The 17,090-nt window shown below is 40.0% G+C and overlaps 1 protein-coding gene across 1 annotated transcript in view; it reads right to left on the bottom strand.

Moving 5' to 3' along the window:
* PCSK5 (proprotein convertase subtilisin/kexin type 5) overlaps positions 1–17,090 on the bottom strand; it is a 618,746-nt gene that overhangs the window by 383,585 nt on the left and 218,071 nt on the right. The window contains 1 exon segment of the mRNA XM_036741047.1: positions 9,295–9,383. Within this exon segment, the coding sequence (XP_036596942.1) occupies positions 9,295–9,383 (89 nt within the window).

Raw genomic sequence — 17,090 nt, 5'->3', positions numbered from 1 at the left:
CGAGCAAGGTCTGTTGAGGTAAGCCCAGCATTTCCCTGATGTAGCTTCATTCTTCTCACCCACAACAGGGGAATTTTTTTTATTATTATTTTTGAAGGGGGGAAGGCAGGGCAATTGGGGTTAAGTGACTTGCCCAAGGTCACACAGCTAGTAAATGTGTCAGATGTCACATTTGAACTCGGGTCCTCCTGACTCCAGGGCCGGTGCTCTACTCACTGCGCCACCTAGCTGCCCAATATGGGAAGTTTTTAACTAAAAGAAGACAAAACTGACCCCAGGAGCTCATTGGCCTACATGATTGATCTCGGACTGCCTGACTTAGCTTTGTCACTTTTTTTTTTAAAGGTAAAACCTGTACAGTATGTCTGTTTCCTCAACAGCTAATGGAAAGGCTATATTGGTTCAATACGCTTTTCCAGATAAGATCCAGGTTCCTCTATAGGTAGACAGAGGGTCAGGATGCTAACACCTGGAGCATCTACTGAATAGCTGAATTTAGTTTCTATGTTGCTTAATCCACATATGGGTCATGCATTAAGTTTTAGTTTTCATTGCCTGTGGGATGGAGGAGTGGTATAGCATACACATATGCACATATATACATATATATATATATATATATATATATACATATATATGCACACAAATATGTGTATATACACTGTAATGTTAAGCAGGGTGGGACTTTTTTTTTTTTTTACTGTTTTCTCTTTGAGAATGCTAAAGTAATCAAATGCCTTTGATTAAGTCTTACTAGGTATGAAGCCCCAAGCCCACACCCTTTTGCTGATTAGGTATGAAGCCTTCGAGCCCTAAGAAGGGTATATATACTCGGAAGTTAGCATTTTCTTTGGGGCTCTCACTCACTGGAAGAGTGTTGTGTGATTTGACCAGATGAGACTCTGAGTAGCTGTTGTTAAGGAGCCCTCCAGCTTGAAAACCCAGATGTTGGTGCTTCCCTGGTAACTATGTACTGAGATGTTGGACAGAAAGCTAGAAGCCTGTCTACTGGTTTGTGTTATTTGATCGGTTAATATTTTCTGTTTGTGTTTGCTCTGAAGTTCAAGGTGTTGGCTTTCCCCCATGAACTAAGTGAATAATATATGTACGTTTCATTAAAGTGAGATTGTTAACCCCTTAAAGTTGCTTTCCTTAGAAAAGCAGATCAAAGAATCTGTGCTGGCAGCATTTCTGTGTGCTGGTGTTGTTGGCCTTACACAGTCAGTAACGGCAAGCCACATTGTTGTTACATACACACATATAGGTATAGACATAGGTAGGCAATTCACGAATTCTCACAGTTTGATTTTGGAAAACAGAATGACCCTCGATCTTAAGCAATACAAAAATAAAAAAATTAAGCCCCCAAAAGATGAAAGGCATTTGAACAGAGAGTGACACCAATATAGCCCAGCAAGAATTATGGCTTTGGAAACTTCAATATAAATCTCAACTTCATGACTTACTTCTTATGTGATCATGGGCAGGTCTTAACCTCTTTGGGTTATTAATTTACCCACATGAAAAATTTGGTGATAAGAGTAGATGACATCCAAAGTCCCTTCCAGCCCAGGCTAATACTTAAGCCATAAAATCTAGACAACCATATAGTGGTGCCTCTAAACTTCTACAAAGAAATGTATATATTCACACCTAATGTTAGTGTATTTTACTCATCCAATTTAGAATGTCCTTGTTTTCATAAACATGAGTAAGTCTTGGTCATAAATTTATTTTAGTTGATATTTTTAAGGAAGAGTACAGTAATTGGGTCAGCCATTCATCTTATTATCTTCCAATAGAACCAATAGTAAGGCATGGGGAGGAATCCTCAAAAGTAGTTGAATGCACAATATTAGGCAACTTTTCATTAGATGGCTTATGAAGCAGCTTCTACTCCTTCCCTGTTTCTATCCACGGTAAAAGAGGAAAGCCTTTGTCTTCTTTTGTGGGATACATTTTCTCACTTCCTCTGCCAGTGTTTCCCTTCATTTTTCAAAGATGATACCATCCTGTGAAGATAACCCATTCATACCTCTGCCTAGGACAAAACTACTCTTACACTATTAGTTACCGGTTAACAATAAGCTGAAAACTTTCAGAGTGTGATGATGTTCTCAAGATTTGGGTACATTTAGAGCAATGATCAATAATCTATCAGTTGTATCTAGTAAAAATTTTCCATTTTAAGGGATTTTTGCAGGAAAAAAATGATACTACTAAGGAGAAACAAAAAAAGCACATCTGTATATTAAGAAATGGTAGATCAGAAACAGAAGAACTTAGGGGCATAGGTGATGTTTTCAAAACTGGTACCAATTATCAGTATAGGATTCAAAAGACAAATATGTCAGGTGAATAGTTGGTTAAGAAAATGATGTTAGGTAATTGCACATGGATACTCTCTATCAAATTGCTTGCTTTCTTGGAGTGGGGGGGAAGAGAAGAATGGAGAGAGAATTTGAAACTCAAAGTTTTTTTAAAGTGAATGTTAAAAATTTTTGTTTACATGTAATTGAGAAAAAAAAATAAAATAAAAAACAAAATGCTAAAAAAAATATGTTAGGGAATGGGACAAGAGGTGGCATGACCCTAAGTGTCAATAAGAATATATTTGTGCTTCTGATCTAGAGGTCTTTAAAATGAAAATGGAGGAGAGCTAAGGAATTTGCCCATTTCTCTATTATGTGAGGCAACATGTCATTCTGGGTGGATAGCTGGCTATAAGAGTCAGAGGACTTGGGTTCAAGACCTACCTTTGACACATACTGACTACGTGACTCAGGGCAAGTCAAAACCTCTCAGAGTTTTAGTTTGCTGTCTAAGATTATAAGTAGTAGAAAAGGAGTCAATCTGCATAGGTGGAAAGAGTTTCCTCCTCCAGGAGTTCCCTATATCACTGAAATAACAGGTCAAGACCCTTATTGTATTATGGTAGATACAATAGTTATGAAATGGGTAGAAAAATACCAGTAGAGAGAAACTCTCTACTCCAGAAACTCATACGAGATAATATCCTGGAAGAGTGATAGTAATAATTGTTCGTGGCCATAGATGTTTCTACACACGTAGAGAGGAGCAGCTAGGTGGCACGGTGGATAGAGCGCCGGGCATGGAGTCAGGAACACTCATCTTTCTGAATTCAAATCTGGCCTATGACTTCTGCTAGCTGTGTGACCCTGGGCAAGTCACTTAACTCTGTTTGCCTCAGTTTCCTCATCTGTAAATGAGCTGGAGAAAGAAATGGCAAACCACTCCAGTATCTTTGCCAAGAAAACCCCAGATGGGGTCACAACCGAACAGTTAGCAACCACACATGTAGAGAATCTAGGTAATGAAGTCAATTGCAGAGACTAACCCAAGGGAAATAAATTTGACCTCATAGGTATCACCAAAACCTTCTGAGTTGTAACATGATTGGAAGATGGCAATGGAAGTGTGTGCCTTATTCAAAAGAAATACAGTAGATAAAGGGTTAGTAGATTAGAATTCATCATATACCACAAAGACCATAGGATCATAGATTTATTGTTTTGGAAGGAACTTCTGAGGGCCAGCTATTCCAACCCTCTCCTTACAGATGTGGAAATGGAGGCCTGGCATGGGGGAGGGGGTTAACATGTACCAAGGTGGCTTAAATACAAATGTCAGAAGCCTTAGGGAAAAAAATATGACTTATTATGCAGTACCCAATAGATAAGGAAGAGAAAGCCCAACAGTTTAGGAAGAATGGACTTCAAAGTGTTCCAGGAAATATCTGTAGGATTCTATTAAGGCAACATGATAGGGGCAGCTGGGTGGTGCAGTGAGTAGAGCACCGGCCCTGGAGTCAGGAGGACCTGAGTTCAAATGTGACCTCAGACACTTGACACACTTACTAGCTGTGTGACCTTGGGCAAGTCATTTAACCCCAGTTGCCCTGCCTTCCCCCCTTCAAAAAAAAAAGAGAAAAGAATGCTAGTATATCCTTTGGCTACCATGTTGCCATCATGAGTCCAATCCCCAGAAGTGTCCTCGATATTTATGAATTAGCTCCTTAGGTGCCTTCCTACTCTCAGATTCTATGATTGCGAGGAAATGTGGAAAAGCGGATAGAGCTTTGAGCTTGTCATCAGGAAGACCCAGGTTCCAATCCTGCTTCAGACATTTGTGAACATGGTGGTCAAATCACTTAGCCTCTGTGACTCAGTTTCCTTCTCGACATAATGCAACGTTTGAACTTTATGGCCCCTGAGGTCCTCTGGATCTAGGATCTTATTCTTCAGAGCCCTCCATCTACCATTATTCTTATTAATTTCATAATACATACCATTTCCACATATATAACAAGAGCTAACATTTACAGAATACTTTAAAATTTACAAAGCATTCTACATCTTCTCTCATCTGGTCCCCACAACAACCTTGTGAGGTAAAGGTGATTTTATCCTCCCCATTTTACAGATAAGGAAACTGAGACTAGGTGTACCGATAATAAGGTTCCGAAGTAAGATTTGATCTCAGATCTTCCTGACTGTAAGTACTCTATCGACTTTGCCATCTAGTTACAGGAGGGTAGGGACCAATGGCTGTCAAAAGGACTTCTAAAGGAGATCTCGTACTTGCTCACATTGAAGGAGATTCTTTCCCCACTTCCAGAAGTGCATCGTGTAGATTAGCAGTCCTAATATACCACTCTGTAGTGATGCCAGACCACAAAGCCCTGAGTGAGACTGGATCAGCCAAGGGAAGGATCAGCAAACAAGAAGCCCATGTTTATGAAGCACGAGCTTTTCCTGGAAGAGCAGCTGTGTACAGACTGTTTTCATTGACCTGATATGTGCCTCTTTGGTTGAACTGGAGAAGTATATATGTGTGTATGTGTGAGAGTTGCGGGGCTCAGGGTGTGTGGGGTGTGCACCTGACCTTTGGCTAACATTTATTTATCTCCTCATGGAATACCTCTGTGTCAATGCCCTTGCCTCTGACTATTTGCCTTCTGACACCCCAAAATGAATTAGAATCATGGGACTTGGTGTAACTTATATGACATAACTGTTCTTATCACACACGTATCACACCCCTCCACTCCCAGGGTGCTCCTCTGTGTTACAGTACCTTAGGCTAGGCCATAGGTAACTAGCTACATTATTTTTTATATTATTTTTTCCCATGTTTCTCTTCATATTTTATTGATTTATTGCTGGTGCCATTTTATTTGAATTCCTTAGTCTCTTCAGCTCACAGACCTTCAGAAAAATTAATACTCACCACTAAAAAACAAAACAATAACCCATTTCACACTAAATTATATTGATTTGGTTGAGTGCTTCCAATAAGCTATCCATATACACATCGGTCCAAATCTAGAGCATATTCTTCTCCAAATTTGACTTGCAGAAAACCTATGTGAAGTCTAAATCAGGCTTTTATTAGCATTAATTAATACAGCTTATTCAATCATTTCAGTCATGTCTGACTGTGACCCCATTAGGGTTTTTCTTGGCAAAGATACTGTCATTTCCTTCTCCAAAGCATTTTGTAAATGAGAAAACTGAGGCAAACAACGTTAAGTGTCTGAGGCCAGATTTGATCTCATGAAGATGAGTCTCCCTGATGTAATATCAATTAAGTTGGGTGTCTTTGATTGAACCTTATGAGGTGCTAAACCCCAGGCCCCAAACCCCTATGTATTAGGTGCTAAGCCTATGTGGGTGTGAATTGGTAACTAAGGTGGGGTTCCAGGTGGGGCCAATGAAGGGAGGTGGTAACTCCAGAGCCAATAGTAAGAGCCTAAGTTCTGGTCACTCAGATGACGTTTGCTGACATCTGAAACTGTATAAAAAGAGAAGACAGAGTTACTTGCTTAAGGCTCTCACTCCTGGAGGCGCAGGACTCTGGGGAGCTGCTATAAGGGCCTTCCAGCTGAAATCAGATGTTCATGGTTCTCCTGGTAACTATGAGTTGTATTTGGTCTGTTGATGTTTGTAATTTGTTTTTATTTGCTCTGAAGTTTAGGGTGCTGGCTTTTCCCCCTGAACTAAGTGAATGATATTTGTATGCTGGATTAAATTGAGATTGTTAATCCCTTAACATTGCTTTCCTTAGTAAAGCAGATTAACAAAACCTGGGCTGGTTGTTGTTTTACACCCCCCACAGCAGCTGCTAGCTGGATTGTTGAAACACCTGACTCCAGGCCCAGCATTCTATCCATTACACTACTTGGCTGTCCTAACACAGCTTAGGCTGGTGCAATACAAAGGGTATTAGATTTGGAGCCAGAGGACCCAGGTTCAAATCCAGGCTCTTGCACTTATCATCGGTATAAAGTTGAGGTGAGTTACTTAATCTCCCTGGCACTCAGTTTCCTTATTTGGAAAGCGAAGAGGTTGTATTAGATGTCCTCTAAGGTACCCTCTAGCTCTAGCTATGGGCCTTTGAACCTTAAAGTCTTGACAATCTCCATGAGAAGCAAGAGTAGCTGCACCAACTTCCCTGGTGGCCACAGCTGCTCTATGAAAGTAGCACAACTAAGCAAGGCATATTTCTCTGATTTGTACCACCTGCCTAAAGAAGGGAATTTTACTGAATGTTCCATTGGCCTTCCCCTTTCCCTCAAAGCCCCAAGCCTGGATATTGAAAAGAGATCCCAGGAAGCTCCTGTCCAGAGACAGGAGTTTAAGCTTCATGCTTATCACCTTTATGCAAATAAGTCCGATATCTGTATGTCCAGCCCTCATATCTCTCCTGAGCTCCAGTCCTACATAGGCTTTTCTAACTCAACATGTCCAAAACAAAACTCATTATCTTTTCCTCAAAAACTTTCCCCTTCCCAACTTCCCTATTATTGTTGAGAGTACCACCATCCTCCCATTTACCCAGGCTCACTATTTTGGATCACCCTTGACTGCTCAGTTCCACTCATCGCACATATTCTATCCAGTGTCAAAGCTCGTAGTTTCTTCCTTTACAAAATGTTCTCAGATGTCACCTTCTCTCCACTCTTAAAGACAGCCTGATTCAGGCTCCCATCACTGTACATTTCTAGCAGCCTTCAGATTGGTTTTCCTTGTCTCAAGTGTCTCCTCACTGCAATTTCTCCTCTACTTAGCTGCCAAAGTGATTTCCTAAAGCTTAGGTCTGGTCATTATTCAATAAGCTCTAATGGTTCCCTTTCACCTCTTTAGGGATTGCTCTTCCCAACCTGGCCCATTCCCACCTTTCTAGGCTTTTTGCACATTATTCCCCTCTGTACGTTCTACCACCCAATTACATTGACCTAATTGCTATTCTTCATACATGACACTCATTTTCTCATCTCCATGCCTTTGAGTTGGCTGTGTACCCCAGCCTAAAATGTTCTCTCTCTTCACCTTCATCTCTTTTTATCTTGGCTTCCTTGAAGACTCAAGTCCCAGCCTCGACAGGAGGCCTTTGCCAGTTCTACCAGCTGCTAATACCTTCTTCTCTGACATCACCTACCATCTGCTCTGTACTTATATTGTATGTACTGGTCATTTATGTGTCTCCCCACTTATAATGTGATTTCCCTGAAAGTCAGGGCTGGTTTTTGCCCTTTTTTTGTATTCCTAGAACTTAGTACAATGCCTGGTACATGTTTGTTGACTGTTGTAGACAGATGATCCTAGTGTTGCAATTTTAACAGCTGCAGAGATAGAGGTCCATGGAGTTCAATGACACAGAATGGAAAAATAGGCAGGGCTGGTTCCATGGAGATTCTAGTTTGGGGAAATTCATAGCTTTAAAACAGAGGGAGGAGCTCTTCTAGGAATTAAGCAATAATGTGCAAGAGGAAGGGAAAGTGAGAAAAGAAGGGCAAGAAAGAGTAACCCATCTCTGTTGGGATCCTCTTCAGTTAAGAAGAAAACAAATTTCCAAGTTTTTTGCCATTCTTAAAGATTCCTCTCTTCTTATTTTCCTTCTATTTATTAGGACGTCACAACATTTTGGTGTCAGTGTATCAATGTGGAAAGTGGGTTGGAGTAAGCAGAGCTAGATTCAAATTCCAACTCAGATGCTTCCTATCTCTCTGACCATGGAATAATCATATAATATCTTAGAGTCTCAGTTTACTTATCTATGAAATGAAAATCATATTTTAATGCCTGACTCACAAGGTTGTTTGAGAAAGTACTTCTCAAAACCTTAAAATGTTATATAGAAGCGAGCTGTCATGTTATTGCAGGCTAAAAACAATTTTTGATTCCTAGAAAATGCATAGGTTTCTCTCTAATAAGTTATCATTTATTGTTGTTGTAATTTTGCATATTTCTTTTTTTTTCTTCCTTCAGGACATCCCTATATGGAGAATTCAGCAGGGTGCAGAGGAAAGAGAGCTAGATTTAGAATTTAAAAAAAACCTGGGTTCAAATCCTGCCTTTAATACTTAATACCTATATGACTACGGGGCAAGTCATTTCACCATTCTGAGTTTCAGGCAACTCTCTAAGGCTTTAAATTATAAACAGGTAAGCTGACCTGCCTTGCTAAAAGAAAGTACCCTAAGTACAAAATCACTGGTCCTTGAAATATTGACACAAACAAATTATTCTCAAATAGATGTCATTTAAGAGATATGGGCTATACATGGGCCAATGTGGCATTTTGTTTGCGGTTGTTCAGTCCTGACTCTGGGTGACTCTGGGTGACCCTATCTGGGGTCTTCTTGGCAAAGGTATTGGAGTGGTTTGCATTTCCTTCTCCAGCTCATTTTACAGATAAGGAAACTGAGGCAAACAGGGTTAAGTGACTTGCCCAGGTTTAAAATATTTAAACAAACCCACAACATTGGGCATCTCGAATAATTCACAAATATTTTACAGTATTAGTTTGTTGGGATCCTAGTGTTGAAAATAAATGGACATCTCTGTAAAGTTGGAGCAGAAGGACCAATTAAATACTCCTCTTGTTTGATAGATTTTTCCAAACTGAATCTTTCCACCGAGAGGCAACTGCCCGGTGTGTTTATTATTGATACTTCCCACCCAAGCACCAGATGTAATGTTTCAGCACTGCAAGGTCAAGGTTACTACCTCCACAGAGGGCGCTGACAATCCCTATGCCAATTACAGAGACAAGTTTCTGAGTGACCACCCCTGAAGGCTATAATTGCTTTTAACCACACACATATCAGGACCATTTTATCCTTGGCAACAGCTGAAGACTGTTATGCAAACACATTTCTACCTCTGTTCAAAAATCTTGTTGAATGCCTCTCAGCAAAAAAAAAAAAAAAAAAAAAAAAAAAGGTACTTGGGTTTGCTTTCTCTGCTGATCCAAGTCTGTTTCACATACCTCCAATCTTGGCGTTGAATGCAATCCCTACTGTGCAGTGTGAGTTGTTTGCTGCAGCTGCCACTTCCCCAGCACAACGGGTCCCATGTCTGCAGGCAGAACACACACATTTTTCTAAAGTAAGTAACACCATCCACGCAGACCTAAGGCATTAATTGGTAGGTACCACTTGAGCTTAACAATTTGGATTCTGGGCACTTCTGGATGTCCCAGACCCAAGGAGTACTTATGGTTTCTACCACACAATTTTAGCACCAAATTATATTGTCTTGTCTTGTTGAGTTTCTTATTCATTATTCTTCTGTCCCTGGATAAACTGGGTAGGCACTTAATAAATGTTTATTGACTGGTCGACTGGGGAGCTCTTTAGGTCATCCCCTTGACAGCAGGAATCACTGGATTTATTCTCCTTTTGTGTCATCCTGTAACTTTCCCAGTGCTGAGAGTTTAATAAACAATTAAGGAATATTGATTGTCTGATTGGTGTTGAGCTCAGATGAGTATTTCTCCATATTTTAGACTATCGGCTTTAAACAAATTCTTTGTACCTTATTAATAACATTACAAAATACTACTCCGTCTTCCAGTCCCTCATCCATCAACTACTTCACAATCCTCTGTTATGTTAACCTTCCTTGAACACAAAATCTAATATCATTTCCCTGCAGAAAAACCTTTGATTCAATTAAAAAAAACCATTTATTAAGTGCCTATTACATAAAAGGCACCAGGGATACAAAGTTAAATAGCAGGACACATGACTTCAAGCCATTTACATTCCATTTGGGGGCAGGAAATGATGAGGTCAAAGGAGAAATCTGCAAAGTGTGCTCTAGGAAAAATTGAGGAGACTTGCGCAAATTGGGGAAAGCTTTATGGTGGAACCAGCACCTGAGCTAATCCCTAAAGGAAGAGAAGTATTCTGAATGACAGAGACGAGAAGTGTATGCTAGGCATTGGGAGCAGCTGGTGCAGATGCAAAGTGGCCAGGGATGTCAGGCATCTTAAGTTAGAGAACCAGCCAGTAGCACTTTGGGGCTAGAATTTAGAGTGCATAAAGAAATAATGTGAATAAGCCTGGAAAAGTAGAGTTTAGAGGGTCCTAAATGCCAGAATAATGAGACTATATTTATATTATCCATAATAGGGAAGCCATTTTCAGGTTTTGGAGCAAGGAAAAAATATTCAAACCTACACCTTATTAACAGTTTTAGATTTCCCATTGCCTGTTGGATGATATCTATACTCCTCCACCCGACAGTCAAGGCATTATCCAATCTTGTACCAACATAATTTTGCAGACTTATCTCCCACTGAAGCTTAATAATTTCTCTATGCTCCAGCCAAATTGGACTGACTATATTCCCTAAACATATCTCTTAAATAGTTCCCTCTGACTGAAATGCACTCAAGCTTCCTTTCCTTTTTTGAGTTGTCAAAATCATACCTATCCTCCACAGTCACCTCAAATTTTACTATCTCCAAATCCTTTCTTGATTCTCTATGGCCAGAAATAATTTCTCTCTTGTCTAAATTCCTGTTACATTCTATACCTCATTTATGGCACTTAGCACACATTTTCATCATAATTTAAAAAATAAATACACATATATTTTTATGAAAATTTCCTATAGGCTGATCTTTTCTTTAGAGTAAAAACTCCTTAAGGGAAGAGTATACACACACACACACACACACACACACACACACACACACACACACACATGTGTGTGTGTGTGTGTGTGTGTGTGTGTCTTATCCATCCTTGTTTTCCTGAAAGCACCTAGGACAGGCCTGCCAAATGAGTTTTTCCCACCATCAACTGTTTTTGCTCCTACTCATATGATGCTGAATAAAGCTCAAGAAAATCACAAAATCTTGTTTCTTGAGTCCACTACAAATTTATGTTACATATTCTCAATTAGGGCCTCACTGAGACAAGGCAATCCTTTTTACCCATGCCTAAGTAACTCACTATCTCACTCACCACAGCAGTTCTTACAAACCTTTTCATCTGTCCTTAATCCTCCCATGGCTCCCTTTCCTCCCACCTTCTCAGCTGAGAACCTTGCTTGATATTTTACTGAAAAAATTAAGGTCGTTCACTGAGAGCTCTCTCCTTTCCCTTCCTCCTCATTTTACATCATCCAGATTCTTTCAGCCTCTATCTTCTCCTTCACCTCTGTCTCAAATGAAGACAGGGCCTTACTCCTTACCAAGGCTAACCACTTTACCTACATAAGCAATCTCATTCCATCCCATCTTCTCCCACACCTTGCCTCCTCTATCATTCCAACTATCTCATTTATCTTCAATCTCTCCTGTCTACTCCCCACAGCTTACAAACATATCTGTGTCTCGCCTATGCTCAAAAAACCTTCAGTTGATCCATTCATTCCCACTAGCTATCATTTCATATCTCTCCTCCTTTTTGTGGCTAAACTCTTTGAGAAGGCCGTCTATTACACGTGTCCACTTTCTTTACTCTCATTCTCTTCTCAACTCTGGCCTATCTGGCTTCCAGTCAACCTTGTTAATCAATCAAAACTCTTCTTTCCAAAGTTACCAATGACATCTTAACTGAATGACCTTTTTTTTCCTCCAGTGTTCATCCTCTCTGCAACCTCTGAAACTTTCAATTTCCCTCTTCTCCCTGATATTCTCTTCTCTCTAGATTTCCATTACACTAGTCTATTCTGGTTCTTCTCTTACTGTCGGAGCGCTCCTTTTCCTTTTCCTTTGCTGGATCTCCTGTCATCCAGGTCATGCCCAATAACCAAGGTCATCATCCTCCAAGGCTCTGTCCTGGGCCCACTTCCTTCTTTATACTTTATACTTTTGGTGATCTCACAAGCTCTCGTGGATTCAATTTTTATTACTATGATGATGATTCTTGGATCTATGTATCCCACCCTATCCTCCCTCTTAACCTCCAGACTCTCATCTCCAACTGCCTAAGAGAAGTCTCAAATGGTATTTCCCATAGACAACTTAAACTCTCTGTGTACAAAACTGAACTCATCTTTCCTCCAAACTTCTCTATTACCAGTGAGGGTACCACTATTCTCCCAGTTACTGAAGCTCACAACTTAGGTGTCGTCCTCAATCGCTCAATCTCCTTCCTAACATATCTTGTCAACATTCTCTTCTCTGCTTTGACAGAGTCACTGCCTTCGTGCAGGCCTCATTACCTTGTGCCTAGGCTATCACAATAGCCTTTTGGTTCCATCTTCCACGCTACTGACAAATTAATCTTCCTAAAGTGCAGGCCTGCCCGTGTCATCCCTCTATTAATAAACTCCAGTGGTACATTATCACCTCCAGGATTAAATATACAATCCTCTATTTGGTATTCAAAGCCCTTCACAACCTGGCCCCCTCCGACCTTTCCAGTCTTCTCATACCTTACTCACCCCCATACAGTCTTCTATCCAGCGATCCAGGCTTTCTTAATGTTCCCTACACAAGACACTTCCTTTTTCCTGACTTTTGGGCATTCTCTCTTGCTGTCCTCAGTGCCTGGAATTCTCTCCATCCTCATCTCTGCCTCCTGTATTCCCTGACTTTCTTTAAGTCCCAGCTAACTTTTTACAGGAAGCCCCTTCCCTCTGTTGATCATCTCCAATTTCTCTTGTATATAGCTTATTTGCACATGATCATTTGCATGTTGCTTCTCCCATTAGATAGTGAGCTCTGTGAGAGTAGGGACTATGTTTTGTCTTTCTTTGTATCCCCACTGCATCACAGTCCCTAGTACACAGCAGGAGCTTAATAAATGCTTATTCACTGACTGTCTTGCACAGGGTAGATACTCAACATATATTAGTTGAATGAATGAATGCAAGAAAAGAGGATCTCTGAGCAGGTATTTCAGAAAGTTCTGTCTTCATAGGAAGGCACCTGGAAGGGAACTTAAAAGATCATTTATCCTGATGCTCTGTTTTACAGATAAGGAAACTGAATCCCAGAGAAATTAAGCCAATATCTTGCAATCAAGATTTAGAGTTGGAGGGACCCTGGAGGTCACCTTGTCCAGCCTCTTCATAAAATGAAATCTAAGGATATTAACTGACATTCCTTAGTGGTTTTCAACCTGTGGGAGATATACCCCTAGAAGGGCCTGTCACAGGAATATTGCAAGGGAAACCTATTTGTTAGTATTATTCAGTCATGTGACCCTATTTGGGGTTTTCTTGGCAAAGATACTGGAGTGGTTTGTGCCATTTCCTTCTCCAGCTCATTTTACAGATGAGGAAACTGAGGCAAACAGGGTTAAGTGATTTGCCCAGGATCATACAGCTAGTAAGTATCTGAGGGCAGATTTGAACTCAGGAAGATGAGTCTCCTTGACTCTAGGCCCGGCATTCTATTCACTGCACCACCTAGCTGCCCCAAATATGCAAATCCATAAGGAAGCATACCTTCTATAGACTAAATAAGTAATACACCTCACACATGTATTATTGTATATATGTATTACAGTTATCCCTTCCACATTGCAAGGTTAGGGACTCAGTGCCCCCAAGATCTGGAAAATCCACATAAAATTTTTTGGCCCTCCCTTCATACCACAGAAGAAGTTTGAATTTTTTCTTTTTCTTTTATGGGGTGTTTACAGTACCTTATTGTAGAATTTGGGTTGGTATTATACAATACCATACATATATTTTATGCTTTTCTGAGTTTCTAAACTTTTTCTATCATCTGGCCTTCACGTGTTCCCTGTGGCTTCCACAAAACTCCCCCAAAATTCCCATTTAATTTCGTACGCCAGCCCACGACATATCAAAACCACTACGGGGAAAGTCACAATGCAGAAGGGATAACTCTACTCATTTTCAAATGTATATAAGATACAACAATGATTTATGGAATAGTCATCTTTATGTATTTTCTTAGTCAACAGATCTAAACAGCACAACCACTGTGGGGAAGAAGGATTCCCCAGAATTGTATTTTATGTTAAAAAAATAAAAAAGAGGTCTTCCTATTTGAAAAGTTTGGGAATAGTGAGTTAAATGAAATAACCAAGGTCATACATCTCACCGGTGGCACAGCTGGTAGTCATCTCCCACTCTGTTTATTACAACATGATGCCTCAATACATGCTGTTCTCTGGCATGGGATTATGCTGATGAGGGTACCATTTTTTGTGAAAAAGGAAAATATCTGATTCCCAGCCTCTGCTGCTGATTCATGCATTTTAAATATCAGTTAAGTAGTATATTACAGTCTGCAGTAATAGCAGGTCCAAAATGCTAGCTCCAAAGTATTTAAACAGCCCACAGTCTTCAGATGACAATGATCATTTCTCTCAGAAAAAAAGTACCAGTCATCTTTGTTAAAAAATTTATACCCCAATTTGCACTGATTTGGCTCAGTGTTTTGACTTGGATTAAAAACAGGGTATAGAACAAAAGGATAATAGTTCAGCCTGGTTGAAGTTCAAGTGAATGAAAAATTTTCCTTTCATTTCTTAACTCATGGAGAAAATGGGTGGCCAACGACAGCTGGATCGAGGATGCTATTTTAGTGGGAATCAACAAACAGAAAAGACTTAATTCAGGGTGTTTACCCTCCGGGGAACAGGCTGACCCAGAGCATTTGAGCCATCTGGGACTTAGCATACGGAAAGTCTGGCCACAGTCGGGTGGCAGAAGATGGGGAGGGCAAGGAAAGTAGATTTCTGGCACCTTCCCCCCCTCCCCCCCAAAACCCAAAAGACATTACAAACCCCCAGCTTTCAGTTAAATGTAGCCATATAAGAGGTGCAGCCTAGAGGAATGGAGAGAGAACTGATATCACAATAGCAAAGTCCTAGGTTCAAGTCCTACCTCTGACATATCCTGGGCAAGTCACTTAACTTCTCAGCGTCCACAGAAAACTCTCTAAAACTCTTAGTTGTAGATAGTTTCCAGTTTGCATTGATTGATAAAGGGTGTTTCCTCACTAGCACCCCCTCAACCAATGAAATCATAACTACGAAAATAATGACAACAAAAAGTCTTTTGATAGCTAGCTTTTCTCTCTCTCTCTCTCCCTCTTTTCCTCCCTCCCAGAATTCTGCATTTGTCCAATAAATTATCTTTTAAAATACCTCATTGTCTTTTTCACAAGCCTTTAATGGAGGCTTCCAACAGACGGCAATAGAAATAACAGACATTCCCTACGTTTTAAGGAAATCAGACTGTAGACAGATTCAGATCTTATTACAGTTTTGGCTTAGAATATAGTGTCTGATAATTATAATACTTATTATGATTAATTACAAATTTGTTGTTTATACAATTGATAATTATAATTATCCTGAATATAGCTTGCTTGGTATATTTATTTGCAGGTTGTTTCCCTCATTAGGTTGTAAACTCCTTAAGGATAGGGACTATCTTTTAACTCTTTTCATATCCCTAGTGCTTAGCATAGTGCCTGGCACATAGTAGGCACTTAATAAATGTTTATTGATGACTGATAAATTGATGAAGGAGGCATAAAACTCACACAATGTAAGGTTCAATGGAAGAGATCGCAATAGAGTGGGAAAGCAGATAAGAGTGTTGGGCCTGGAGTTGGTAAAACCTAAGTTCAAATTCAGCCTCAGACACAAGAGGTGTGACTCTGGGCAAGTTATTTAGACCCTATTTGCCTCAGTTTCCTTATCTGTAAAATGAGCTGGAGAAGGAATGACAAACTAGTATCTCTGCAAACAAAATCCCACCTCCCCAAAAAAAGGGAGTCACAAAGAGCTAAAAACAATTGAAAGTGAAAAACTACCAAAATAATCTATCACAAGATTTAGAAACAGAAAATCTGGATTCAGTTCAAAGATCTGCTACTTACTGAGTTCAAATTCAGCATCAGACACTAGCTATGGGACTCAGGGCAAGTCACTTAACCTCTCTGGGTCTGTTTTCTCATCTGCAAAATATAGGGATTGGACTAGATGATTTCAAAAGATTGATTCCAATTGTAATTCCTATGACCCTAGGAGGAGGTAGCATTTGTGCTGGACTTGAAGAGATGGATAAAACTTTAGCAGGTGAAGACGAGAAGGCAAAATAATTCAGGGACAGTGTGTATAAGGGCATAAAGTTTAGAAAGTACAAGGTATACGTGGAAGCTGTAGGGTGCTGGATCATGAAGTATATGGGTTTAAGTAATATGAGATGAGGATCAAGAGGTGGAATGGGGCAATATTGTGGAGGGCTTAGAATGAGAGGCTGAAGAAATTGCATTTTACTCAATAGGCAGTAGGGAACCAGGGAAGAATTTTAAGCAGAGGAGTGACATATACATATATATATGTATACATATATACATATGCACATGAAATATATGTATAAAGAAGACAGTCTGGCAGTAGTACTGGACAGATAAGAACGGGTAGAGTGTGGATGGAGGCATAGGAAGCCCCATTTGGAAGCTATTAAAACTGCCATAGAAGTATGTAGGACCTAGACAAGAGCGGTGACATTGGCAGTGGGTAAGGTGGATGGTAAAGATGACATCAGAGAGGAAGAACTGACAAGGCTTATTGAATGTGGGAGAAAAGAGAGGGGAGGAGAGGCTGATTATGACTTCCTAATAAGGACTAGAGGGCAGCTAGGTGGTGAAGTGGTTACAGCACTGAGCTTGGAGTCAGGAAGATCTGAGTTTAAATCTGGCCTCAGATGCACTAAACTATCAAACATTTATTTGATAGAGCTAGAAAAAATAACAACAAAATTCATCTGGTAGAACAAAAGATCAAGAATATCAAGTGACTTAATGAAAAAAAATGCAAAGTAAGGTAGCCTAGC

Source organism: Trichosurus vulpecula, chromosome 1, assembly GCF_011100635.1.
Source record: "Trichosurus vulpecula isolate mTriVul1 chromosome 1, mTriVul1.pri, whole genome shotgun sequence".
NCBI lineage: Eukaryota > Metazoa > Chordata > Mammalia > Diprotodontia > Phalangeridae > Trichosurus > Trichosurus vulpecula.
This window is presented reverse-complemented; position numbering and strand designations above follow the sequence as displayed.